The following is a 25,691-nucleotide window of genomic DNA, read 5'->3' on the forward strand; positions in this document are numbered from 1 at the left end:
TAATTAATCATGCCTATGTAAGGAAGCCTCCATGAAATCCCAATAGTAGGTATTTTGGAGAGCTTCTATATGGGTGAACACATTCAGGTATGGGGAGAGTAACACACCGTAGCACAGGGACAGAAGCTCCTGTGCTTGGGACCCTCCCACACCTCGCCCTATTTTTGTCTTCATTTGGCTGTTCATCTCTATCCTTTATCATATCCTTTAATAAACTGATAAACGCAAGTGTTTCCCTGAGTTCTGTGAGCCATTTAGCAAAACTAATTGAACCCAAAGAAGAGGTGGTGGGAATCTCCGGTTTGTAGCCAAGCCAGACAAGTTGTAGGTAACTTGGGCACCTGCTACGTGTGATTGGCATCTGAAGTGGGGTGGAAGCAGTCATGGGACTGAGCCCTTAACCTGTGGGATCTGACACTATCTCCGAGTAGACAGTGTTAGAACTGAGTCACACTTAAGGACCCAGTTGGTGTAGTGGAGAATTGCTTGGTGTGGTTAAATGCCCCACCCCCATTATTTGGTGACAGACATGTCAGAAGTGTTGCAAGTGTGGCAGTAGCATGAGTAAAAGAAATACAACTATGGATTTTTCCACTATAGACCTCAAGTAAATTCAACCTTAGATCCATCCAGAAGCTCTCTGCACATCCTTTCTGCCACAAGAATATCAGAGTTCTGCAACTGGCTGTACCCAAGGTATTCCTGCCTAAGGGTTCAAGGGCACCATCAGTTTGCTGGTTTTGCCCAAACTGATGACTAAAATGCATCTCATACCACGTTGGCCTTGGATAGGTGCCGGCCTCTGAAAATATAATTTAGCTCTATGCCTGTGACCATCTCTTGCAAAGACAGGAAGGCAGTGGGGTGCCCATAAGATATTTCTGTGTCTTCCCACCCAGCAAAGTGATAGCAGCCGTTAAAGCTGCTCCCGTCCTAAATGCCAAAACCTCTGTGAGGTCATGGAGCCATGTGATGTCATAGGACCTGTGCACGGCCAGAACTCGGACTTCTGAAGCTAACCCAGAGCCCTCGCCAGACACACTCCTTCCAGGCGCTTGGCTTCCCTAGCAACAGCTACAGAAGCACTGCAGGGAGAACACATCACAATCAGAAGTGGTTTTGGACCGGGTTCAGCCTTTGGCAGCTTCCAGAGGAGTCTTCAGAGGCTCAAGATCTGCTGAGCCTGATTCTGGGTGAGGATCCCCAGTGAGGGGCCTTTGGGGTCGGTGAAGAGGGAATGCGTGTCAATGACTGTGTTTGGGGTCTATTTGGGTTGAGTCACTGAGGAATCTGGGCGTTAGTGATGGAGCCTTAAATTAAGGCTTAATCTGAAGTGTTTAATGATTGAAGGTCCTGTTGGTCAGGGTTTAGGGTCTATATGTTAGGTCTGCAAGACTCGGTAATTGAAAACTGGATGGAAGGTGTGAAACCAATGAGCACTGCTTCTCCCCTAGGTTAGCGATTTAATATCCAGCTCATGATCTGGAGAAGCCTGGAATTGGGGGAGGAGTGTCAATGGGCAAGAGTGTCTGTGGTAAATTTCAGATTGAATTTGAGGTCAGTGTTGTTTAGGGAGTACAGAGTTTGTCTGTGTTTGAGAGCACAGGAGTCGGGAAGTTTTGAGACCCATAGTCCCAGGCTAGTGGGTGTTTAGAGGCTCAACCTTTGGATCCTTCCTCAAGGTTCCTATTAAAAATTTGTCTCCTACATACTCTTCTCATTGTCCCCACAAAAATCAGAATAATGCACTGTGGTCAAGTGGTGTGTATAGGAATAAAGACAGGATATTTGTTCATTTTACTGCAAAATTTACTCTTGGATATTTCCTTTCAGATTTCTTTGACACAAGTAAGAACAACCATTTTCCTAAATTCTACTCCTCAATGAGAGCCATTTCAGTGAAAAAAAATTTTTTTCAGACTACTGTTCTAAAACTTGGGATCATCTGTATAAACATACATTCAAGAATCTCCCTATCTTCTAAGCTGTATTTGTGTCTGGCAAATAATAAAAGTTCACGTTATTTCATCTTATAACCAGTATTTCATATTTTCAGTTTTTTGAATTTCAGCAAGTCTGATAGTTGGGTACTTGTATCATATAGCTGTTTTAATTTGCATCTCCCTAATAACAAATGATGTAGACCATTTTTTCATATGCTTGTTTGCCATCTGTTATCTTTGATCAAGTGTCTGTTCAAAGTCTTTGCCCATTTTTAAAATTGGGGTTTCTTATTGTTGACTTTTTAAAAAATAAATTTATTTATTTATTTTAAATTTATTTTTGGCTGTGTTGGGTCTTTGTTGCTGTGCGCAGGCTTTCTCTAGTTGAAACGAGCAGGGGCTATTCTTCGTTGCGGTGCGTGGGCTTCTCATTGCAGTGGCTTTTCTTGTTGCGGAGCACGGGCTCTAGGCGTGCGGGCTTCAGGAGTTGTGGCTCGTGGGCTCTAGAGCACAGGCTCCGTAGTTGTGGCGCATGGACTTAGTTGCTCCGCGGCATGTGGGATCTTCCCGGACCAGGGCTCGAATCCGTGTCCCTGCATTGGCAGGCGGATGCTTAACCACTGCGCCACCAGGGAAGTCCCTTATTGTTGACTTTTAAGAATTCTTTCTATGTTCTGGGTATCAGTCCTTTACCAGTATAGGACTTATGGGATGAAAGTGTTGAGATTCTTTTGAGAGCCTTTTTTTGTTGTTGCCAATGGACCACTAAGTGTTCCAGCATCATTTGCTGAAAAGTCTATTTTTTTAAAAATTTATTTTTGGCTGAGTCAGGTCTTAGTTGTGGCACGTGGGCTCTTCATTGTGGGGCACGGGCTTCAGAGCGTGTGGGCTCTGTACTTTGCAGCACACAGGTACAAGGTATATGAAGGTACCATATGAAGGTATATGTGCACTCTTTGTAGTGCTTTGTAACTTTTGTGTAAATCTAATATTTTCTCCAAATAAAAGTTTATTTAGAATAGGTATAATCAGGACTTCCTTGGTGGTCCAGTGGTAAAGAATCCACCTTCCAATGCAGGGGACATGGGTTCAATTCCTGGTAGGGGAAATAAGATCCCACATGCCACGGGGCAACTAAGCCCGCGTGATCTATGTGTTTGTCCTTAGCTATAACCTAAGCCACAACTAGAGAGAGAAAACCCACATGCCACAACTAGAGAGAAGCCTGCGTGCCACAACAAAAGGTCCCGCGTGCCTCAACAAAGATCCCGCATGGCACAGCTAAGACCCGATGCAGCCCCCCCCAAAAAAAAAATTAAAGAAAATAAATATTTAAAAAATAAAGTAGGTATAATCTATGTCAATTATATCTCAATAAAGCTATAAAAAATAGGTTTGATCTAGGGACTTCCCTCGCAGTCCAGTGGTTAAGACTCTGTCCTTCCAATACAGGGGTTTTGGGTTTGCTCCCTGGTCCAGGAACTAGCGCCCCAGCCAATAAATTAAAAAAAAAAAAAAAGGTTTGATCTAGTTTCATCACTTAATCTCTTATTATAAACATTTCCATATTATAAAATGTTCTTGTATATATATAATTAATATTACGTGGCTGTAATAATATCACGGGTGTAATAATATGGCTGTAATAGTATCATAGTAGGATGGTAACTGGAGTCACATATAAACGTTATACATTAAAGTGGGTATACTTGAAAAATGTAACTGATTCAGTTATGTTCAGTTTATTTTATGATCCTCTCATTATCCAGATTCTTACATTATCACTCCAAGATTTGTTGTACTGTTTTTCTTGTATGTCCCAGATATCTCCATTTATTTTTAATCCAGGTAGCTTATAATTTTGCAATTGTAGTTGTTGTGTTTTAAAAAATATTCATACCGTATAAATTTTGTAGTATAGAACAGCAATTCATTTTAACAGCTTTATGATCATAATTTACATATAACATTTACCAGTAGTAAGGGTATAATACAGTGACATTTAGCAAGTTTATAGAGTTGTGCCATCACCATGATCCAATATTTAGAAATTTTCATAACCCCAAAAAGTGAACTGGGTATAATGAGAATCTACCGTATAGCACAGGGAACTCTACTCAGTGCTCTGTGGTGACCTAAATGAGAAGGAAATCCAAAAAACAGGGGATATATGTATACATATAGCTGATTCACCTTGCTGTGCAGTGTAAACTAACACAATACTGTAAAGCAACTATACTCCAATAAAAATTAAAATAAAATAAAATTCTATATAAAAAGAAAAGTAACTGGATAGTTGATTTGTTGAGTTTTGAGAACTCTTTATTCTGAATATAAGTCCTTTTATCACATGTTAAATGTGTCAATATTTTATCCCAATCTCTGGCTCCACTCATTACTTTTCTTAAAGTTGTGCTTAAAAATACAAAAGTTTTTCATTTTAATTAAGTCCAATTTATTATTTTTTCTTTTATGTCTCAACCTTTATTGTCTTGCTACAGAACTCTTTGGCTAACTTAAACTTAGGTTCGTGGAGATTGTCTCCTAAGTTTCATACTTTTACCTCTTATATTTAGGTCTGTGATCTATTTCCAGTTAATTTTTGTGTATGCTTAGAGTTATGGGTCTTAAGTTATTTTTCTGCAAATAAGTATACAATTATCCCAGCCTCTTTTGTTGAGAAGATTTACCCCATGGAAGTATCTTAACGTCTTGACCAAATAGCTATTGATGTTAACGCTTTTGGACTCTCAATTGTGGTTGTGCCTTTTTCATTGGCTCCAGACCTTTACTGGCCTCGTTTTCAGTGGCCTTTCCCCGAGGCTCTAATCCCAGTCAAAACTTAGGCTTCATCCCAGCAGCTCTTTTCTTCGGGACCTGATGGCCTGTTCCACACTGTGCCGGTTTCTCGAAATCGTATTCTGTCCTAAAAGCCTCTTCCTGCAAGAAATGTTCCTCCAAAGCTTTCTGGGGATGTCCGATTACTGGATGTACTGCCGTTTCTCTTTCCGGGAATTCGCTCTCTGCTGCTATACCGACAGCGGAACTCTTGGTCCCTTTGGAAACCCGTCCCCCTCCTTTTTTAATACAAGGTGTAAAATAAAGGCCGCGGCAATGTTACTTGTCTCCCCAGCGCGTCGAACGCCGTTTAGGTAGCTCCGTATTTGCCTCGCAGACCTCGAGTCTCTGAAAATCTGCTAGTTTTCTGAAGAGTCGAAGTGACAGGTAATGAAATAATTTCAGTGGCTTCCCACCTTCCGGACCATCCAGGGCTCCCGGCCTCCAAACCCGCCCCTTGGCCTTCTGTACGTCAGGTGTCCCAACATGGCCGCCCCCTGGGGCCGCGGAGAGCTGGGCGCGGACATATTGCCTCTCTGGGAAATACCGGAATCCGCTCCTCCGCCTTTCTTGAAACGCCTCAGACCGTCTTCGGCCGCCGTAGGCGGGCGAAAAATCTGGGCGACGGGTCCAGAAGTAGAAGCGGTTCGCGGAAGGTTACGCTTAGACTCTCCTTGTGGGCTGGGGAAAATCGGGTCAGTGTGTGCATTTGTCCCTTGAAGGGGTGTGTGTGTGTGTGTGTGTGTGTGTGTGTGTGTGTGTTTTCTCATGAGAGGTGTGTCTATGACAGCGTGACGTGACTCCTACAGGGTGGAAATGGTGTAGTGTGGACTCACGGATTATTCGGAGGGTCTGGTGGGAAACGCCAAGGTGGAGGTATTTGGGAGGAACCAGCAGGGTCTGGCACGTCTCTCTGTGGTTGGGGTACTTTGGTGGGGAGTCGTTAAAACGGTTAAGAATCTGTAGAGATCAGCGACCGTGTCCTGACTGGCAAGGTCTGGGGGTCTTTGCGGATCATTCTGTAAAGGATGCAGGTGGTATTTACGATGGTAACAGCTTCAGGTTTGGGAATTAATGTGGGGCTCAGTGATGTTGAGGCCAGGGTGGACGGTCATCATGTGGGGATATCTGGTCCAGGTCTCGGATTAATAAAGAAGTGTGTAGTGTCTGTGGTACAAAGAGGCTTGTGAGGGCTGAAGCTTTGAACGCCTGGCTGGTGGTTTCGTTGAGGTTCCAGCCTCCACCGCTGGGAAGGAAGGTGGTGCAGCCCAGGACAGGAGTTCGAAACCTTCTGCTTTTTAGGCTTTTATCTAGGGGGATGAGTAACTGCAGACCGCGGGACTAATCCAGCCACACCCGTCTGTTACGTATCGTCTATGGCTGCTTTCGCAATGCGAAGGCAGAATTGAAACGTTGTGACAGATCTTAACCCTCAAAGTAGAAATATATAGTATCTGTCCCTTTGTAGAAAATGTTTGCCAACGCCTGCACTCACCACTTAATATATAGCAGTGGACACTGTTGCTTTTTTTGCCTGACAAACATTCCCTCCTTCTTCTTTGCTAATAGAATCTCTGTTTTTAGTTCTCCATCCTTCTGGTAGCGTGACCCATATGCCAGTACTGGTTGGTCTTAGTTAATCCTGGTGGTTTCAGTTCCCGTTGCTAGAGATCAATTAGTATGAAATGAGCTTAGGTATATAGTGCAGTTCCAGCCAGCAGTATATGTGAAAATCTGCTTGGGATTTATGGGGGGAACGTTTTGTCTTTTCCATAAGTAATTCCTTGCGTCTCTTTTTCCACGTCGATGATGATGTTGTCTGAATATAACCTTAATTTTCTGTCTAGTTTCTAATGTTTATAATTCATTCTTATCTCAATGCATTGTCTCTACTCTCCAGTACAAAGGAGGAAAGTGAATGGGGTGGTAGTGGGCATCTGTGTCCTGTTGCCTACCCTAAAATTCACCTACTAGATGGTCTGGAGTTAACATGTTTCCAGGATGGAAGGATCATAAAATTATGAGTTCATCCAGGATTTCAAATTTAACGAAATAAAAATGTTCACTGTATTCTTTCAGGGCAAAAAAAAAAAAAAATGTCTATTTTATCTGAGTTATGTCCCCTATGAATTCCTTATATTTTTTTATTTGCACCAGGTTTATTTCTATCTCACTACAAATGGATATGTGTTGTTGGTCTTTTAAAAGAACAGGCTTTTTCAAAAAGTTTATTTTATTGAAGTATAATTGATTTACAATGTTGTGTTAATTTCTGCTGTACAGCAAAGTGATTCAGTGATACATATATATACATTCTTTTTCATATTCTTTTCCATTATGGTTTATCACAGGATATTGAATATAGTCCCCTGTGCTATACAGCAGCACCTTGTTGTTTATTCATTCTATGTACAATAGTTTGCATTTGCTAATCCCAAACTCCCAATCCATCCCTCTCCTAGTCCCCCTCCTCTAGGGCAACCACAAATCTGTTCTCTGTGTAAAGAACAGGCTTTTTCAACTCTTCCATTTATATATTTTTTAATGCTTATTTATTTTGGTTGCGCTGGGTCTTAGTTGCAGCAGGTGGGCTCCTTAGTTGTGGCTCACGGGCTCCTTAGTTGTGGCACGTGGGTTCCTTAGTTGCAGCTCACCAGCTCCTTAGTTGCAGCTCGCTGGCTCCTTAGTTGTGGCCTGCAAACTCTTATTCGCAGCATGCGTGTGGGATCTAGTTCCCTGAACAGGGATTGAACCCAGGCCCCCTGCATTGGGAGCACAGAATCTTAACCACTGCGCCACCAGGGAAGTCCTCACTTACTTGTTAATTTAAAAGGTCTACAAGTTAATCAGTATAAAATTAATGGGTATATATAAAACAGTCATTGCCCAGCTTGAGAAACAGAACGCTGCCAGCACCCCAGTGGTGTTCTGTGAGCCACTTCCCAATTATATTACGTCTTCATTCTCAAAGATAATTACCATCCTGTTTGAGATACCAAGCAGTTTAAGTCTTTTCTTTATAGTTGTATCATATAAAAAATTAATCATTCCTAATCATTATATTTTATTTAGTTGTACCTATTTTTAACTACATGTCAGTGTTACTATACAGCTTTTTTTAACTGTCAGTCTTCTTTTACTCAATATTTTAAAGAATTATTCATGCTTTTGCACAGAGGTTTTTTTGGGGTTTTTGTTTTTTATTTTTGTTTGGGTTTTTTTTTCCCCTCTGTAACAAGGGTCAGGCAAACATATTGTATGAATATCTATACAGTAAACATTTTAGGAGTTGCAGGACACAGAAGGTCTCTCACATTGCTTTTTGGTTTTGTTTTACAGTCCTTTGAAAATGTAGAAAGTATTCTTAGCTTGCAAGCTGGGTAAACATTGTTTTTTAATAGCATTCCATAGTTTGAATATATGTCAGTTTTTTCTACTATTAATTAAGCTTGTAATGCTTGCAGTTTGGGTTGTTAAGAATAATGTTGCTGCGAAAATTCTTTTACATATCTTCTGGTTCAAATGTGTCCTTATTTTATTGGGGGATAGATATATAACTTAGATGTATACCTCACAGTGAGATTTCTGTGTCTTAGGATGTGTATAACTTCAGCCTAAATGGATGATGCCAAAATGTTTTCCAAAGTGGCTGTCCAGTTCCTCCAGCGGAATATAATTTACATTATGTTGTGCTTCATTTTTTATTTTTTGAATGAGAACTCTTTTAAAAAAAAATATTTATTTACTTATTTGGCTGCTCCGGGTCTTAGTTGCGGCATGTAGGATCTAGTTCCCTGACCAGGGATCGAACTCGGGCCCCCTGCATGGGGAGTGTGGAGTCTTGGCCAGTGGACCACCAGGGAAGTCCCTATGGTGTGCTTCATATATAGCTTTTTAAAAATATCTTTCCATACCCTAATATCATTGAGAGAGTCTCCTATATTATCCCCTGAAGTTTTTATTAATTTGCCTCTCCCACTGAAATTGACAGTTCTCCCCCCAAATGATTTTTGTGTATATTGTGAGATGGCGTTCAACATTGTTCTCTGAATCCCCCAGCCCCCAGCATGAATATCTGATTGTCCCAGCACCATTTTTAAAAAGAGACATCCTTACCCTCTTCTCTGTAATGGTACTTTTGTTATCAAGTCTCTATATATGCATGAGTCTGTTTATAAGCATTTGATTTTGTTCCATTTGTCTATCATTGTACTAATATTGTACTGTCATAACGTAACTTTAAGTCCTCATAATTGATAGATGGATATAGTTATCAGCTTAGGATTTTGATTGAGGTTTCATTGGATTTATATATATATTTGGGAAACATGACATCTTTATTTTTATTTTTTATTTTTTAAAAAGTTTTATTGGAGTACAGTTGATTTACAATGTTGTATTAGTTTCAGGGGTACAACAAAGTGATTCAGTTATACATATACATATATTCATCCTTTTTCAGATTCTTTTCCCATATAGGTTGTCACAGAATACTGAGTTGAGTTCCCTATGCTCTACAGTAGGTCCTTGTTGGTTATCTATTTTATATATAGTAGTGTGTGTATATTAATCCCAAGGTCCTAATTTATCCCTCCCCTCTACGTTTCTCCTTTGGTAACCATAAATTTGTTTTCAAAATCTGTGAGTGTGTTTCTGTTTTGTAAATAAGTTCATTTGTATCATTTTTTAAAAATTAGATTCCACATGTAAGTGGTATAATACGGTATTTGTCTTTCTCTGTCTGTCTTACTTCACTTAGTATGATAATCTCTAAGTCCACGTTGCTGCAAATGGCATTATTTCCTTCTTTTTCATGGCTTAGTACTATTCCATTGTATCTATGTACCACATCTTTATGCATGCCTCTATCAATGGACATTTGGGTTGCTTCCATGTCTTGGCTATTGTAAATAGTGCTGCAATGAACATTGGGGTGCGTGTATCTTTTTGTATTATGGTTTTTTCTGGATATATTCCCAGGAGTGGGATTGCTGGGTCACATGGTTGTTCTCTTAAAAAATATAAAAAGAGAACATACTGTTCTCCATAGTGGTTGTACCAATTTACATTCCCACCAACAGTGTATGAGGGTTCCCTTTTCACCACACCCTCTCCAGCTTTTATTGTCTGTAGAATTTTTGATGATGGCCATTCTGACCAGTGTGAGGTGATAACTCATTGTAGTTTTTATTTGCATTTCTCTGATAACTAGTGATGTTGAGCATCTTTTCATGTGTTTTTTGGCCATCTGTATGTCTTCTTTGGAGAAATGTCTATTTAGATCTTCTGCCCTTTTTTTAAAAAATACATTGATTTTTTAAAAAATTTTATTTATTTATTTATTTATTTTTGGTCACGTTGGGTCTTTGTTGCTGCTCACGGGCTTTCTCTGGTTGCAGTGAGCAGTGCAGGGGGCAGTGGCTACTCTTTGTTGTGGTGCACGGGCTTCTCATTGCCGTGGCTTCTCTTCTTGTGGAGTACAGGCTCTAGGTGCGTGGGCTTCAGTAGTTGTGGCACACAGGCTCACTAGTTGTGGCTCACGGGCTCTAGAGCGCAGGCTCAGTAGTTGTGGTGCACAGGCTTAGTTGCTCTGCAACACATGGGATCTTCCCAGACCAGGGATCGAAGCCGTGTCCCCAAAACTGGCAGGCGGATTCTTAACCACTGCACCACCAGGGAAGTCCCATTCTGCCCATTTTTTGATTGGGTTGTTTGGGGGGTTTTTTTGACATAGAGCTGCATGAGCTGTTTGTATATTTTGGAGATTAATCCCTTTTTGGTCACTTGGTTTGCAAATATTTTCTCCCATTCTGTGGATTGTCTTTTCTTTTTGTTTATGGTTTCCTTTGCTGTGCAGAAACTTTTAAGTTTTATTAGGTCCCATTCATTTATTTTTGTTTTTATTTTCATCACTCTAGGAGGTGGATCAAAAAAGATATTGCTGCAATTTATGACAGAGTGTGCTGTCTGTATTTTCCTCTAAGAGTTTTATAGTGTCCGGTCTTACGTTTAGGTCTTTGATCCATTTTGAGTTCATTTTTGTGTATGGTGTTAGAGAATGTTCTAATTTCATTCTTTTTTTTTAAAATTTTTATTTATTTGTTTATTTATTTATGGCTGTGCTGGGTCTTCATTTCTGTGCAAGGGCTTTCTCTAGTTGCGGCAAGTGGGGGCCACTCTTCATCGTGGTGCGCAGGCCTCTCACTATCGCGGCCTCTCTTGTTGCGGAGCACAGGCTCCAGATGAGCAGGCTCAGTAGTTGTGGCTCACGGGCCTAGCTGCTCTGCGGCATGTGGGATCTTCCCAGACCAGGGCTCGAACCCGTGTCCCCTGCATTGGCAGGCAGATTCTCAACCACTGCGCCACCAGGGAAGCCCTAATTTCATTCTTTTACATGTAGTATCTAGTTTTCCCAGCACCAGTTGTTGAAAGACTGTCTTTTCTCCATTATATATTCTTGCCTCCTTTGTCATACATTAATTGACCATAGGTGCGTGGGTTGACATGACGTCTTTAAAATGCTTGGTTTTCTGAATCGTATTCATAGTTCATCTTTCCATTTATTTAAGTCTTAAAATTTGTGTCAGTATTCCTACTTATCATATATTTTTTATATTCTTCAAAATGATTTTGTTTATAAATTTTGTTTGTTGGTGACCTATTTGTTCTGTCAGTTAATGGGATAGGCGTGTTAAGTCTTCAACCGTTAGTCTGGATTTATTTCTTCTTGGTTTTTTGGGTCCATTTTTGCTGTATATATTTCAAAGCAATATTATTAGATGCATAGAAATTGCAAATTTCTATCATGTGCTGAATTGAACCTCTTACTAGCAAGCATTTCTCTTTCTCTGTAGTAATGTTTAGGCTTTCTGGTCCATTTTGTCTGAGAATACACCAGAGTGTCTGTGGTTACTCTTTCCATGGTTTATCTTTTACTAACCTTTTATTCTCCAGCTTTCCATATCATTATGTTTCATACATGTCACCTAGAGTAGCATGTTATTGGGTTTTGTGTAACTAACTCGATTCCTCGTTCTGTTTATACTGAATATAATTCTTATATTATAAAACATTATAAAATATAATGTTTTGTTTAAAAATAGTCATCTAAGTGTACTGTATTTGCCCCACTAGTTCTCTATTCCTTCTTCTCTTTTTTTGCCTTGTTTTGAATGAATTTCTTCTCATTCTGTTTCCCCCTTCCATTAGGATGGAAATTATGTACTTTGAGACAATTGTTAGTTTTTACCATGACACTAGAAATTACATACAGCATGGAAGCTTTCTTTGTCAAATGTTTACATTGATTAGTACTTTTACACTCTTCTCTGACAGGGGTCTTAAGCATCTCAACTTTATTTACCAGTTTCCAATTTATTTACAATATTGTGTACTTTTAAAAAATGTTATCTTAAACCACCTAAGGTATTATCATCATTGCTTAATAAGAGAATGCTTCTGGTTTGCCCAGTACATTGGCTTTCAAACTGAAGTGTGTGTACTCACAGGGTGTATAGAAACGTTTGAGGAGGTTCCTGAGCGCACACGGTTTAAAGGAAAGCAGTGCCCAGCGCCTCTCCTCCCGTATTGTCCCTTTTGTATAATTGAGCTGCCTGAGATTCTCCAGCTGCTGGGATGGATCTCGTTTCCCTCATCCCCTCTGACAGTCACCCCACTTCAACTTCACGGAATAAAGGAATACCCCCACCACAGTCAGAAGCTTAGCCTTTTTGGCCAGAGGAATAAAGTCTTCTGGGGTAAAAAAGGGACACTCAGCAATGCTGTGGGCATTGGGTTAAGGTGAGCGCCCAGGAGCAGTGATAGCATCTGGGCCCAGAGGAAATGTACCCTCAGCTTGAATTTTCTCCTCAACCCACAGGTCCTGACTCCCCAGGAGCAAAAGAATCAGTAGAAGGAGAAAGAAGTTACAGGATTTGGTATCAGCATTACTGGAGACATGCTTGATTGAAGACAGGTATCAGAACAGAAATTTAGAGCAGACCCAGAAGACACAGTTACAGAGCCTCCTTGTTGCCAGCTGTTTTTAGAGAACGGAAGAAAATGATCCAGGCCCAGGTGACTTCTGGTTTGTTTTATTCTTTCCTTTGTTCCCGAATGGGTTTGTTAGTTGTCTGAGTCATTCTAGCTAATGATTGCATCTAAGGGTGTCTTGGGGACCCTGGGTGTCTTTGTAGCCTGCTTCTGAAGTGAGGGTGATCCTGGGGACGCCAGAAATTGCAGCCGGTGTCTGAAGCGAGGGCAGTTCTATGGGGGCTGTTTCCTCAGGCTTTGCAGTATGTCTGACTTTTGATTTCCATGTTCGAATCCGAATTCTTTCTTTTTAATTTATTAATTTATTTATTTATTTTTGGCTGTGTTGGGTCTTCATCGCTGCACGCGGGCTGTCTCTAGTTGCGGCGAGTGGGGGCTACTCTTCGTTATGGTGTGCGAGCTTCTCCTTGTGGTGGCTTCTCTTGTTGCGGAGCACGGGCTCTAGGTGCACGGGCTTCCGTAGTTGTGGCACGCGGGCTCAGTAGTTGTGGCTCGCGAGCTCTAGAGTGCAGGCTCAGTAGTTGTGGCACACGGGCTTAGCTGCTCTGCAGCATGTGGGATCTTCCCGGACCAGGCCTCAAACCTGTGTCCCCTGCATTGACAGGCGGATTCTTAACCACTGTGCCACCAGGGAAGTCCCCAAATCCGAATTCTTTTTTTTTTTTTTATTTATATTTTATTTTTGGCTGTGTTGGGTCTTCGTTTCTGTGCGAGGGCTTTCTCTAGTTGCGGCGAGCGGGGGCCACTCTTCATCGCGATGCGCGGGCCTCTCACCATCGCGGCCTCTCCCGTGGCGGAGCACAGGCTCCAGACGCGCAGGCTCAGTAATTGTGGCTCACGGGCTTAGTCGCTCCGCGGCATGTGGGATCCTCCCAGACCAGGTCTCGAACCCGTGTCCCCTGCACCGACAGGCAGACTCCCAACCACTGCGCCACCAGGGAAGCCCCCGAATTCTTAATCTACCGTTTTCTTTTCTTTTTTTTCTTTTTTTTCCCACACCACATGGCTTGCAGATCTTAGTTCCCTGACCAGGGCTGGAACTGGTACCCCCTGCAGTGGAAGTGTGGAGTCCTAACTACTGGACTGCCAGGGAATTCCTGGCAATTTATTCCCTGGCAAAATAAATATATTGCATTTATTTTTGTTCATTACACAACTGACTTAAGAATATATTTAAAGGCTGAAATCATAACAAAGTACACATATCAAAAAATAAGTTTCCTCTTCATACACTTTAAACATGCTTATTAAACATTTAGTTTCTTATAATTCTGGCATCTTGAGGCACTTCCCAGAAGATTCTGATTGACTGGCTGTAAAGACACGTCATCCCGATTCCACTGGTATATATGTTTGTCCCATACATATATATATATATATATATACACATACATGTATGTATGTATGAATGTGGTGTTCTAGGTTAACAAGATTTAACTTCTACATATTATAGAAACGTGTATGAGGGACTTCACTGGCGGTCCAGTGGTTAAAACTCTGTGCTTCCACTGTAGGGGGCACAGGTTCGATCCCTGGTCGGGGAACTAAGATCCTGCAAGCCACGCAACGCGGCCAAAAAAAAAAAAAAAAGAAACGGCTAATGATAAATGGATGGATGACTGACTATACAATTACAGTTAGTTGGATCCTAGTATTTTATTAGGCTTTTGCTTCTTCCATGTGTCTTAAAAACAAACAACCCCCTAGATATACAGATCTAGCCTATAAAGTGGAAATGAGAAGACAAACTTTAATATTTCTTTCATATCATCAAAAAGAGATCAGTTCATTAAACACCACTGTTATTACAGGAAACCCTGACATTTGACGATGTGGCCGTGGACTTCACATGGGAGGAGTGGCAGCTTCTGGCCCCTCCTCAGAAGGACCTGTATCGGGATGTGATGCTGGAGAACTATAGCAACCTGCTGTCTGTGGGTGAGGACGGCTCTCCTGGGTCCCTTAGAGGGTCCCCAGTCAGTGGGGTTTCCTTTCTCAGCTTCTGAAAGCTTTGGATTGTCTGTGATGCTTTGAAGCAGTAGATTCTCAGTCCCGTCTCTGGCCCAAGAGAAGTAGGTATATTCTCCTTTCTCTTGAGAGAAGCGCCTTTATTTTGTAGCTGTGTATAATGCTGTGATTTATATTAAGAAATATATATATTTGGTCTTCATCCCCAATTCTGGCACAGAGCGCCTAAAATCCATGGAATTTCCTAAGTTATAAGAGGGTAAATGAGAAATGGGTGTCTTTTGTTATTCATATAAGGGACCCTTACCACCGCATCTGAGTTTATGTTAATGAGGTGATTTTTGGAAGGCCACTCGATAACCTAAGATTGGGGGCTGGTTGCCGAGCTCACCACCCATGATTTAGAAGGTTGCAACTTTCAGTCCCACCTTCACCTCACCTCTGGGGAGAAGAAAGGGGCTGGAGATTAAATCATAATCACCAAAGCCCGATGATTTTTTTTTTTTTTTGACAATTAGAACATAGTTTAATAAGTCCTTGGGCAGAGGAGTTTGATTCTTCTCTGCATACCTGTATATGCATACTGCAAACAACAGTGCTTTAAAAATGATTAACACAATGACCACAGCTTGTACCATTTTAACTCCAATAATTAATAATTTCCATATCTGCTACAACATATAAAGAGTTTCTACTAAACAATCGGTCATTTATAATTAAAAATTAAGCAGCAACTGTGAGGGTTTCTTGTCACACCCATTTTCTATGCATTTACCATTTTCCAGCTCTCTCCCCCATTAGGTCAGTGGTTCTCAACTGGGGCCAATTTGGTTCCCAGGGGACATTTGGCAATGTCTGGAAATATTTCAAAGCCTCATGATTTAATCCATGATGGCTATATAGTGAAGCCTCCATGAAACCCCACAGGGACAGGCTTGGAGAGCTTTCAGATTGGTGGCCACTTGGCGGTGCCAGGGGAGGGGTGCCCCCAGAGAGAGCATGGAAGCTCTGTGGCCTTTCCCACACGCCTTGTACTGTATTCTCTTCCATCTGGCTGTTCCTGAGTTGTATCCTTTTATTTTTTTATTGATTTATTTTTATTTTTTTAATTTTTATTTATTTTTTTATTGGAGTAGAATTGCTTTACAATGTTGTGTTAGTTTCTGCTGTACAATGAAGTGAATCAGCACTATGTATACCTATATCCCCTCCCTCTTGGACCTCCCTCCCCCTCTCCCCTGCCACATCTAGGTCATCACAGAGCACCGAGCTGAGCTCCCTGTGTATCCTTTTATAATAAACTGGTGACCTAGTAAGTAAACTGTCTTCTTGAGTTCTGTCTGCTGCTCTAGTGAATTAATCGAACCCGAGAAAGGGAGTCATGGGAACCTCTGATCTATTCATGGTTGATCAGAAGCCCAGGAAACAGCCTGAATTTACAGTTGGTGCCAGAAATGCAGGAGCGGAGCCGAAGTCTTATGGGAGTGTACCCCTAACCTGTATTATCTGACCCTGTCACCAGGTAGATCGTGTCAGAATTGAATTAACTCGGAGGACACCCCGTCAGTGTCAGTTGGTGTCGCAGAATTCCTTGATGTGTGGAAAATCCACATATCTGGTGTCAGAAGTGAAGTAGAAGTATTGACAGGAGAGGAGACTCACAGAGGGGTGTATTTTTCCTTCAAAATGTGAAAACTGTATTGTCCTCAGAGGTAGGATTCTGCGGTTTTCACGGACTCCACGCCCCATTCACTGGGTCTAAATCTTGTATCATTTTCCATGAATAGGTTTTCAAGCCAGCAAACCAAATGTACTGTCCAAGTTGGGTCAAGGAGAACCATGGACGATGGAAGATGAAATCCACTGTCAAACCCGTTCAGGTGAGTGAGAGGCCAGCAAGGCGACAGGCTGTGGAAATCCCGGTGCCAGACCTCTTTTTCTTTGTAGGAATTTAGAGAAAAATGTATCCCTTCTTAGGGAAGACTCTATCTTTTCTGGGATTTGTTTCTTCTTTATTTTACCGCCATCTTGATTTTTGTTTGCATAGTTTTCTTTTTCCTAGGATTCTCATATTTTTTTTTTAAAATAAATTTATTTATTTATTTATTTTTGACTGCACTTCATCTTCGTTGCTGCATGCACGGTTTCTCTAGTTGCAGCGAGCGGGGGCTACTCTTTGTTGCAGTGCATGGGCTTCTCATTTCAGTGGCTTCTCTTGTTGTGGAGCACGGGCTCTAGGCGCGTGGGCTTCAGTAGTTGTGGCACGCGGACTCAGTAGTTGTGGTTCGCGGGCTCTAGAGCGCAGGCTCAGTAGTTGTGGTGCACGGTCTTAGTTGCTCCGTGGCATGTGGGATCTTCTCGGACCAGGGCTCGAACCCGTGTCCCCTGCATTGGCAGGCGGATTCTTAACCAATGCACCACCAGGGAAGTCCCCGGATTCTCATATCTTTTCCTTCTTCTTCATACACTTCCACCTCCTTTTCTATGAAATTCCACCTTCCAAGGCCTCTCTCCAAAGAGAAAACTTTGAATTCCTCACTGTCTTCTGGTTACTGCACCTTTCTGCCGCACTGGTAATGTTAATTTCCTTCCTCGCATCCACCCCATCTTGGATACCAAGCCCCAAAGTAAACTGGTCTTCACTGTGCCTTGTCCCCGCTCTGAGGTTCTCCAAAGGTTCTGTTTTCCATTTTACTCAATGATCTCCTAACCTTCTAAGTTTTCTTCATTCTAACAAGCTAATAAACTCCTTCGGTTCCCTGGAGAAGACTCCCAAATTGATCTCTCCCCAGTGTGCTCCACCACAGGCTTGGCTTCTATATAATTTACTCATCTCAATGGCAGCTCTCCTGAGTTTCCAAAAACTGCAAGGACCTAGGATCGTCTTCCCTCCCAGGAAACCGTAGAGGTTTAGGTTCTCCCTTACTCCTGTGCATTCTCCATCCTGGCCATTCAGGCATTACCTCACATGTTCCCCACCAGCAGAGCTCTCTTCTGTTAAGGGGTCTGCTGTTCATGATGAATTTTTAACTAGAAATGTTATTTTAACATCCTGTGTTCTCAGTTCCAGCCTCAACCCAATCATAACTCTTGCCTACTTTGAATTATTAATTCCTTTGTGTATTTACTGATTTTGAACTTTCTTCTCGTTGATTGCAGACCTTACTATTGTCTTCATGTCCCTAAAATTTTCATTTTTCTTCCCACTGGATCCTGATGACATTTAGTCTCTGCTAACCACATTACCTGGCAGTTAAAATTCTTCTTTCCATTATCTCCATGATATGATATCATCTTGCTCAGAAAGAGATAGATTTCCATCTTCTTTCCTAAATTCTCCCCAACGTGTTCCATACATGTGATTGCTTCTTTGATTCATTCCTCTATTTTTCAAAATCTTTTTTCTTTTTTTTTTTCATTCCTCTGTATTTTCTGATAGCCTAGTTAATGCTGGAAGGTAAGAACAGTGGGGAAAAGTATACAAATGATCACGAGTTTTTAGTCTATGAGAAAGGAGTTAAGGAATTGATAACAATAAACAAATAATATACCTAGGGGGTGAAAAGTGCTGTGATAAAACTTTAGTCAGCATTATGGAAGAGTAGGTGCTGGAGCTCCTCTTTTAGGCAGGGAACACCTCTCAGATAAGGTGCCTCTGAGCCAAGAAGTGCGGGAAGTTAGTAGGCTGCCGGGTTAGGAGTTTTCCAAGTAGAGCGGCTAGCAAACTTAAAAGGCCACGCCACGAATGAGTTTAAGAGACATTAAGGAGCCCGTGTGGACAGAGCAGAGTGTGCTTTCAGGAATGTGATGGGAATAAGCCGAAGAGGCAGTAGCAGTGGGGGTGGGCGGGGCGGGGCGGGCGTGGGGGATAAGGTTGGTCATGTACTCAATTTCAAGGAATCGAGATTTTACTCCTAATAAGATGTGAAAACACGAGGAGTTCTTGAGTACTGGAATAACATGAAATAATTTACCTTTTTCAAGGAATCCCTTTGGCTTCTGTATAGAAAGCAGACCATAGTGGGCAGGGGGCAAGCAGGAAAGCCTTGTAGGAGGCTATTGCAAAAAACACGGTGACAGGGAGAATGGTTGGCTGCAGCATGGGTGGAGGGGGTGAGTGTTGGTTGGATTCTGGATATGCTGCTTATAGAGGGCAAATGAGAGTTGACATTTAAATAAATATGGGCCGAGCGGAAAAAATGGATGAAGGTTGATGGTAAGGTTTTGGGGTCAAAATTACTTTCGGGGACGTAAAGCAGCATGACTACATCTTGAGTGCTTGGACTTGGCCCTGTGCTTTAGGAATAAGAAGTCTTGATTTTTTTTTAAATTGAAGTATGGTTGATTTGTATTAATTTCTTTTTTTTAATTAATTTATTTAATTTTTAAATTTAAATTTTTATTTTTGGCTGTGTTGGGTCTTGGTTGCTGTGCTCGGGCTTTCTCTATTGCGGCGAGCAGGGGCTACTCTTCGTTGCGGTGTGCGGGCTTCTCATTGCAGTGGCTTCTCTTGTTGCGGAGCTCGGGCTCTAGGCACGCAGGCTTAAGTAGTTGTGGCTCGCGGGCTCTAGAGTGCAGGCTCAGTAGTTGTGGCTCACGGGCTTAGCTGCTCCGCGGCATGTGGGGTCTTTCCGGACCAGGGCTCGAACCCGTGTCCCCTGCATTGGCAGGCGGATTCTTAACCACTGAGCCACCAGGGAAGTCCCTATCACAGGATATTGAATATAGTTCCCTGTGCTATACGGTCGGACCTTGTGGTTTATCCATTCTATATGTAATAGTTTGCATCTGCTAATCCCAGACTCCCAATCCATCCCTCCCTAAAATCTTGTTTGTTAAGGTGAGTTGAGCAGGTCGATGAGGGATGCAAGTAGGTTCCCTGGGTGAGGAGTGTTCCAAAATAAACCTGGAAAGTTCAAAGGCTTGAAGCAAGAGCGTGACTGAAGAACTTTCGGAAGCCTGTTTGGATGGAACATAGAGAGCATGACTGGAGACATAGGGTCAGTGGGGTAGAGGCTGGGGGTTGGGGAGCAGGTCACGTAAGGGCCTTTCAAGGACATATCAAGACCTTGATTTTTTAACAAATTAATTTATTTTTTATTGGAGTATAGTTGATTTACAATGCTGTGTTAGTTTCAGGTGTACAGCAAAGCAATTCAGCTATCTGTCTGTCGATCTATATTCTTTTTCAGATTCTTTTCCTTTATAGGTTATTACAAAATTTTGACTATAGTTCCCTGTGCTGTACAGTAGGTCCTTGTTGTTTACCTATTTTATATGTCGTAGTGTGTATATGTTACTCCCAAATTCCTAATTTATCCCTTCCCCCCACCTTTCCCTTTTGGTAACCATGGTTTGTTGTCTATGTCAAGACCTTGATTTTATTCGTAATGAGATGAGAAAAGATTAGGGAGTTTTGAGTAAAGGAGGCTTGATGTGATATAATTGGTGCTGAAAGTTTCCATTTGGCTAATGTGTAGAACATAGACAGGCACTGGCAGGGGAGGGACAGGAAAACCAGGTAGGAGGCTACTGCTGTGGTGCAAGAGAGAGTGATTGGCTTCGTGAGGGTGGAAGGAGTGGGTGCCGGTCCCATTCTGGGTGTATCTGTAAAGGAGGGCAGGCAGGATTGATCATTGTGCTGGATATTGTGTGTGAGCGAGAGAAACAAATGCTGAGGAGTTTTGTCATGGTGAAGTAGAAGAGTGGAGTTGGCAGTGACTGTGCTGGAGGTGACAGGTGGAGGAGACCTGGCCTGGGAAACCAGTTCTGTTTTGGAGATTGTAAGTTAGATGTGCTTGGAGTTCTGCGCTGTGTCATATTCTTCATTCCCCTCATGCAGACCACAACAATGGATCCATGGGGAGGCCTGTCTCCCTCCAAAATGAGCCCTGGTTTCCTCCACCTCTCTCCCTCTCCATTGCTCCTTCCCGCCAGGTTTTCCAACCTGCAGCTGTTTTCCTTGTGTCTGTCTCTGCCCTGTAAAGTGGTTTTACCCACCTACAGTATAGGCTCCGTGAACACGAGGAGTATGTTTGTGAATCCCCAACACTAGCACCGTTCCTGGTACACAGAGGTGATCAGTAAGGATCTGTGGAATGAATGAGTCCATCCCTCCCCAATTTGGATGAGGTGGCCCTGCAACCTGTGGTCTCCTGCTCACAGGAAATTGCTTGTATTTTACAGTCTCTCCATGTTTTGCAAGGCTAGTATTTAGAAAGTATTCAAATCTATATTTATTCATTTTGAATTATCCAACCCTGTGTTTTACACTAACTACTTTTACCTTTTGGTTGGTTTGTATTGTTTGTTCCAATGTGCAGGGAACATTAAACATGGAATTTTATTTACACTTACATAATAGGAACATCACTAAAAAGACTCCTCACGTCAAGGTATTTTTTTTTAATTAATTAATTTATTTTGGCTGTGTTGGGTCTTCGTTGCTGCACGTGGGCTTTCTCTAGTTGCAGCTAGCGGGGGCTACTTTTCATTGCAGTGTGAGGGCTCCTTATTGCAGTGTCTTCTCTTGCTGCAGAGCATGGGCTATAGGTGCACAGGCTTCAGCATTTGTGGCCCGTGGGCTCAGTAGTTGTGGCTCGCAGGCTCCAAAGCGCAGGCTTGGTGGTTGTGGCACACGGGCTTAGCTGCTCCGCGGCATGTGGGATCTTCCCAGACCAGGAATCGAACCTGTGTCCCCTGCATTGGCAGGAGGATTCTTAACCACTGCGCCACCAGGGAAGCCCCGCATCAAGGTATTTTTAAGAAATTCATTGTTCTTCTCTTTCCTAGAAATCTGGAAAGTTGATGGTCGCCTGCTGGAGCACTTACAAAATGAGAGCATGGAGAAGAGACTAGAACAATGGCACGAACAGAACCCACTGGAATATTTTGTTCATCAGAGCAGAACTCATTTTCTGTTCAGGCAAAATCATGATATGTTTGACTTACATGGAAAAAGTATGAAATCAGATTTAACTTTACTTCCCCAGAGCAGGAGCTATGAAATAAAGAGCCCTGCTGAGTTTACTGGTGATGGGAAGTCCTGTCTCCATGCTGACAGTGAACAATTTCATACTGAAATTAAATTCCCCAAAAGCCAGAAACCCATCAGCTCTAAGTCCCAATTCAACAAGCATCAGAAAACCCCCAAAATAGAGAAGCCTCATGTATGTGGTGAATGTGGGAAAGCTTTCATCAAAAAGTCTTGGCTCACTGATCACCAGATAATTCATACAGGAGAGAAGCCCCATCGATGTAACCTGTGTGGGAAAGCATTCTCTAGAAAGTTCATGCTCACTGAACATCAGAGAACGCATACAGGAGAGAAACCTTATAAATGCACTGAATGTGGCAAAGCCTTCCTCAAGAAATCACGGCTCAATATACATCAGAAAACCCATACCGGAGAGAAACCGTATATATGCAGTGACTGTGGGAAAGGCTTCATCCAGAAGGGAAATCTCATTGTACATCAGCGAATTCACACAGGTGAGAAACCTTACATATGCAATGAATGTGGAAAAGGCTTCATCCAGAAGACTTGCCTCATTGCACATCAGAGATTTCACACAGGAAAGACTCCTTTTGTGTGCAATGAATGTGGAAAATCCTGTTCCCAGAAGTCAGGTCTCATTAAACATCAAAGAATTCACACAGGAGAGAAACCCTTTGAATGCAGTGAATGTGGGAAAGCCTTCACTACAAAGCAAAAGCTCATTGTGCATCAAAGAACTCATACAGGAGAGAGACCCTATATCTGCAATGAGTGCGGGAAAGCTTTTGCCTACATGTCTTGCCTTGTTAAACATAAGAGAATACACACAAGAGAGAAACGTGGAGATTCAGCCAAGGTGGAAAATCATCCCTCAGAGAGTCACAGCTCCTCACAGACTAGTGATGCTATGCAGGAGAAAACCCCTGTAAATTCAGTGACTATGCAGGTGCCTTCAGTGGCTCCTCAGACATCAGTAAACATAAGTGAACTCCTAGCAAATAGGAATGTAGTCACAGTGGGACAACCTGTGGCCAGATGTGCACCCGCAGGAGATAACAGAGGTTTTGCACAGGAGAGAACCTTTATGAATGCATTGAATGTAGTTGTGCCTTCAGTGGTCAATTACATCTTATTTTATGTCACAGAAAATCAGTAGGAAAAAAAACTCAGAGACATACTATGTGAAAAAGATATAAATTATTGAGCAAAAATTTCTAGCTTATGTGGTGGCTGAAAAAGTATATACTGAGAGAAATTGTGTAAATGCTGAGACTGGGAACGCATGGTGTACTCATCCAATTAGATACATGCATTGATACAGAGGCATAATCTGATGTTAACCCAAACACATACACATCAATTGCTCTGTTGTGTCAGTCGAATGAATGAAGGAAGCCTGAGTTCAACTAAGTGGAGAAAATAAGTAGGTGAAGTTTTTAAACATATAATTTGTATGTGGAAGGTTGCTATGAACAAAAAACCACAACAGGGCTAATATTGGATTGGTGAGATACTGGGCGTATATATATCAATTCAGTTTCTGGAAGGCCAAGGTGAAGGATTAATTGAAAACTGGGATGTCTATCTTAAACTCTGAGAAATTTACATTATGCAAATGGACTTAGTTTGAGCCAGTTTGATTGAGTCTCAGATTGAGTCATTTTGTTCATTTACTGAGTATTTGTCAAATACTTCCTTTTTACTGGGTCCTGTTCTAGAAGCTGAGGATACAGTGGTGACCAAACCAGAAAAAGCCCATGGTCTCCTGGAGAGAGATTTGAGGTAACTGGATTATCTTTAAGTGGTACCTTTACACACCAGGTAATCTAGTAAGAGGATGTAAATATGTACACAAGGTGAAACAGACATTTTCTTAGTCCCTTCTGGTTACTATAAGAGAATACCATAGCCTGGGTAGCTTATAAAAACAGAAATTCATTTCTCACAGTTCTGGAAGCTACAAAGTCCCAGATTAAGGTGCCAGCAGATTCGGTATCTAGTGAGGGTTCCTGGTTCATAGAAGACAGTCATCCCACTGTATCCTCACATAGGGGAAAGGGCAAAGGAGTTGTCTGGGATGTCTTTTATAAAGGCACTAATCCAGTCATGAGGGCTCCACCCTCTTGAACCAGTCACCTCTCAAAGGCCCCACTTCTTAATACCATCATATTTTGGTTTTTGTTTTTAATATTTTAATTTTATTGGAGTATAGTTGATTTACAATGCTGTGTTAGTTTCAGGTGTACAGCAAAGTGATTCAGTTATACATATACATATATTCATTCTTTTTTAGATTCTTTTCTCCTATAGGTTGTCACAGAATATTGAGTAGAGTTCCCTGGGTTATACAATACGTCCTTGCTGGTTATCTATCTTATTTATAGTAGTGTGTGTATGTTCATCCCAAGCTCCTGATTTATCCCTCCCACCCCCCCACATTTTCCCTTTGAATACCGTCATATTTTGGATTAGGCCTCCAAATATGAATTTTGGGAGGCATAAACATTCAGTCCATAGCAGATATGGAGTATTGGCTCAAGGGGTTATGATAATTTCTTGTTTAAGTTGTATATTATTTTGAGGGACGGCAAGGGCTACTCTTAACGGACTTTAAGCACTTCAGGATACAAGTTATTTTTGTAATGCCCAAGTCTTATCCCCCCAGTAGATTAAAAATTCCTTGATTTTGCTATTTAAATGTTAAAGTTTTAAAAACAGTCTGTTCCTCAGTTGCACTAAACCACGTTTCAGATGGTCACAATGTGACTAGTGGGTACCACATTGGACAGCACAGACAATGAGCAAAACTTTGTAGCTGACTATGTGGCTGAAAAGTATATACTGAGAGAAATCTGTCATCATTTCCATCATCCTAGAAAGTTGTACTGGAGAGCCCTGGTTTACATGATTTTATATTTCCCAGCACAGAAAAATAAAAACCAATTATCCATTGATTTGGAAAGTGAATGAATGAGCTAGTGGACTAAGCAGAGTGTTCTGTCATTGAAGGGAATGAGCCATTGGAAGGCAGTCCTAAAGAACACAGCTGTCTTCCCCAAATTGTATTTGATTAGAGACCCAATAACAATATAAACTGGGCAAAGCAAAAACGAAAAAGGATCCTCAGAATACGTAGAATAGAAAGGATAGGAATCTTAGTCTCTAAGAATGGAGGAGAAAATAGGAGATGGGAGGTGACATTCTTAAAGGATGTTGTGGAGAAGAACCTTTGTCCACAGGACTATCACTCTTGAGAGCTGCCACCATTAAAAAAATTCCAGCTGCACTGTTACCTGCTGAATTGAGATGTGTTTTCATTATTCTTTCTCCCTCCTCTGGGAGTGGGGCTCTTCGCCTCTCACTAGCCAGAGTACTTTTCCTTAATTTCCTAACTATCCTGTAGTTATCCTAACTATTCAAGTTATAAATAGTTGGGTCTTGTTAATAGGAAAGGAAATGGAAATTTGCCATGTTGTGGCCATCTCAGAATTCAATCTGAAATGCTGGGTTATTGGGTAATTCCCTCCTTCAGACGTATTTTAAAGCACCAACACTGTGTGAGACGCTGTATTCCACACTGAAGATACAACAGTGAACAATACAGGCAAGGGAACAGCCTTTATGGACCTTACAATATAGTGAGGGAGAGAGTCAATGGATTATATGTCAGCAAGTGATAAGTCCTATGAAGAAAAATAGAGCCTAGTAATGGTAATTTATAGTAATGTATTGGTAATAATGCGGGAGGCCCTCCCCCCAAGCTTTTCTGGATATAATTTGAGCCAAGACTGAAGTACTGAGGGGAGTCACCCATCATAATATTGGTAACCAGAGAACATTCCAGGACTGTTTCTAATGATTGTATATGACAGGCTTCCTGCCTCAGATTCTCT

The 25,691-nt window shown here is 41.8% G+C and overlaps 1 protein-coding gene across 4 annotated transcripts in view; it reads left to right on the forward strand.

Moving 5' to 3' along the window:
- Positions 1 to 1,105: 1,105 nt before the first annotated feature.
- LOC137753007 (zinc finger protein 350-like) overlaps positions 1,106 to 25,691 on the forward strand; it is a 34,931-nt gene continuing 10,345 nt past the window's right edge. Inside the window, exons 1-5 of one of the 4 annotated variants that reach the window (XM_068527955.1) lie at positions 1,106 to 1,193; positions 12,661 to 12,857; positions 14,645 to 14,771; positions 16,589 to 16,681; positions 21,594 to 23,009. In XM_068527955.1, coding sequence (XP_068384056.1) covers positions 12,843 to 12,857; positions 14,645 to 14,771; positions 16,589 to 16,681; positions 21,594 to 22,954 — 1,596 coding nt within the window. In that variant the 5' untranslated portion in view covers positions 1,106 to 1,193; positions 12,661 to 12,842 and the 3' untranslated portion in view covers positions 22,955 to 23,009. Of the gene's footprint in view, positions 1,194 to 5,384; positions 5,477 to 12,660; positions 12,868 to 14,644; positions 14,772 to 16,588; positions 16,682 to 21,593 lie in introns of those variants that run through there. The other 3 variants (XM_068527957.1, XM_068527956.1, XM_068527960.1) reach the window with 3 other exon arrangements.

This window comes from Eschrichtius robustus, chromosome 19, assembly GCF_028021215.1.
Source record: "Eschrichtius robustus isolate mEscRob2 chromosome 19, mEscRob2.pri, whole genome shotgun sequence".
NCBI classification, from domain to species: Eukaryota; Metazoa; Chordata; class Mammalia; order Artiodactyla; family Eschrichtiidae; genus Eschrichtius; species Eschrichtius robustus.